This window comes from Coturnix japonica, linkage group LGE22C19W28_E50C23, assembly GCF_001577835.2.
Source record: "Coturnix japonica isolate 7356 linkage group LGE22C19W28_E50C23, Coturnix japonica 2.1, whole genome shotgun sequence".
NCBI lineage: Eukaryota > Metazoa > Chordata > Aves > Galliformes > Phasianidae > Coturnix > Coturnix japonica.
In genome coordinates this window covers 1,778,071-1,780,026 of record NC_029544.1, presented here as the reverse complement: position 1 = coordinate 1,780,026, position 1,956 = coordinate 1,778,071, and the positions used below count along the sequence as shown (strand labels likewise).

The window sequence follows — 1,956 nt, the reverse complement described above, 5'->3', positions numbered from 1 at the left end:
CCTTCTCCCCCCTATATCCTCCCCCCTATATGCCCCCCCATATGCTGCCCCCGTATCCCCCTCTCTTCCCCCCTATATTCCCCCTCCCCCTATATTCCCTCCTCTCCCCTATATCCTCCCCCCTATATCCTCCCCCCTATATCCTCCCCCCTGCTTCCCGCCATGTCCGTCCTGCCCTATATCCCCATCCTGCCCTATATCCCCGTCCTGCCCTATATCTCCCTATATCTCCCCCTATATCTCCCTATATCTCCCTATATCTCCCTCTCCCCTATAATCCTCCCTCTCCTCCCCATTCCCCCCATATCTTCCCTCCTCCCCCTTTATCCTCCCCATCTCCCCCCTATATCCTCCTCCTCCCCCTATAATTCCCCGTTCTCCCCCCAATCCTCCCTATGATTCCCTCCTCCTCTCCCCCTATATCCCCCCTCCACCCCATATTCCCCCCTACCCATCTGATATCCCCCCCTACACTATATCCACCCCTCATACCCTCTGCCTAGTATCCCCACTCTCCCCCTATATCCCCCCTATATCCTTCCCCCCTATATCCCCCTGCTCCTCTTTATCTCCCCCTATACCTCCCCCCTATATCCCCCTCCTGACCCCTATATCTCCCCCTATACCTGCCCTACTATAATCCACCTACCATCTCCCTCCTCCGCCCCCCTATATCCCTCTTTCCCCTCTAATCCCCCCTCCCCTATGTCTCCCCTCTCCCCCTAGTATCTTCCTCCTCCCCTTATCTCCCCTTATATCCTCCCCTCTCCTCCCCCCTATATCCTCCCCCTCTTCCCCCCTATATCCCCCCTATCAGCTGTCTGTACGGATGGGAGGCTCTTCAACCACCTGGAAACAAACTGGCGCTTCAGCCCCGGCATCCCCGGTTACCCCCGTACCTGCACCGTGGATTTCTCTGTAAGACCCCCCCCATAATTCCCCCCCATCTCAATCCCATCAGCCTCCATTTGGCCTCTCACACCCCCTTCACCTCCTCAGATCTCCTTCGAGTTCCGCTCTTTGCTGCACTCCCAATTGGCCACTGTTTTCTTCGACGAGGTGGTCAAGCAGATGGTGGCGGCCTTTGAACGTCAAGCAGCCAAAAACTTCGGACCCGAAACCCGCATCCCACGGGAGCTCATGTTCCACGAGGTCCATCAGACGTGAGGGCAGCGTCGAGGCTGCGGACTGTGCCAGGCTCAGCCCCGCTCCCCCCCCAACCCCTTTAATATTTATTTGAGTGCATCATTTGCTGCCGTTGCCTGGAATTCCCTCCCAGCCCCATTGAGGGCACCCAATAGTGCCCCTATAGGGGGTGGGGGGCTGCTATGAGCCCCCATTAACCCCCCAATAGTGCCCCCTATAGGGGGGGTGGGGGGCTGCTATGAGCCCCCATTAACCCCCCAATAGTGCCCCTATAGGGGGGTGGGGGGCTGCTATGAGCCCCCATTAACCCCCCTCACCGGGCCCCATCACACCACAGCGGCCCAGCGCCGGCCTCCCTTATTTTATAGCTGATTTTGGTTTTAAGTTTTTGTTTTAGTGGGGTTTTTTTTTGGGGGGGGGGGGGGTTGGATTATGTTTTAAACCCTTCGTTCCTCTTAACTCTGCAAGGCCAGAGGGCTCCAGCTCCTGTGCCCGTGGTGGAACAACTCCCGGGTCAGCTCTGACTGCCTTGGAGAGGAGGAAGGTTGGTGCTCGCTGGCAGGGGAACCCGGCCGGATCCTGCTGAGGAACACAAGTGGTTGGTGGGGGGGGGGGGTCTCACTGCCGGGCCCCCCCCTGCCCTGTACCCTGGTTTATCAGGAGTAAAAGGGAAGGAGATAAAGGGGGGCAGAGCAATGCAGGGGTTGGGGTGGAGCTGTCAGCCTTTCACTTATGGCAGCCGTGGGGAGCAGAGCTGAGCCCCCCCCTCTCCCCCAGCCCACCCCCGTCATCGCACAGTTTGCACAGATC

The 1,956-nt window shown here is 58.5% G+C and overlaps 2 protein-coding genes across 3 annotated transcripts in view; one reads left to right on the top strand and one right to left on the bottom strand.

The window, feature by feature from the left end:
- Positions 1-726: 726 nt before the first annotated feature.
- On the top strand, positions 727-1,248 carry LOC107325843 (coenzyme Q-binding protein COQ10 homolog A, mitochondrial-like; the record flags this gene model as incomplete). The annotated part of the gene is made up of 2 exons (XM_015887047.1): positions 727-918; positions 1,000-1,248. Coding segments are annotated over 2 exons (360 nt in total), but the record flags the coding sequence as incomplete, so codon positions are not given.
- Positions 1,249-1,523: 275 nt separating this feature from the next.
- Positions 1,524-1,956, bottom strand: part of CS (citrate synthase) — a 6,832-nt gene continuing 6,399 nt past the window's right edge. Inside the window, exon 12 of one of the 2 annotated variants that reach the window (XM_015887060.2) lies at positions 1,524-1,728. In XM_015887060.2, coding sequence (XP_015742546.1) covers positions 1,602-1,728 — 127 coding nt within the window. In that variant the 3' untranslated portion in view covers positions 1,524-1,601. The remainder of the gene's footprint in view (positions 1,729-1,956) is intronic. The other variant, XM_015887061.2, reaches the window with a different exon arrangement.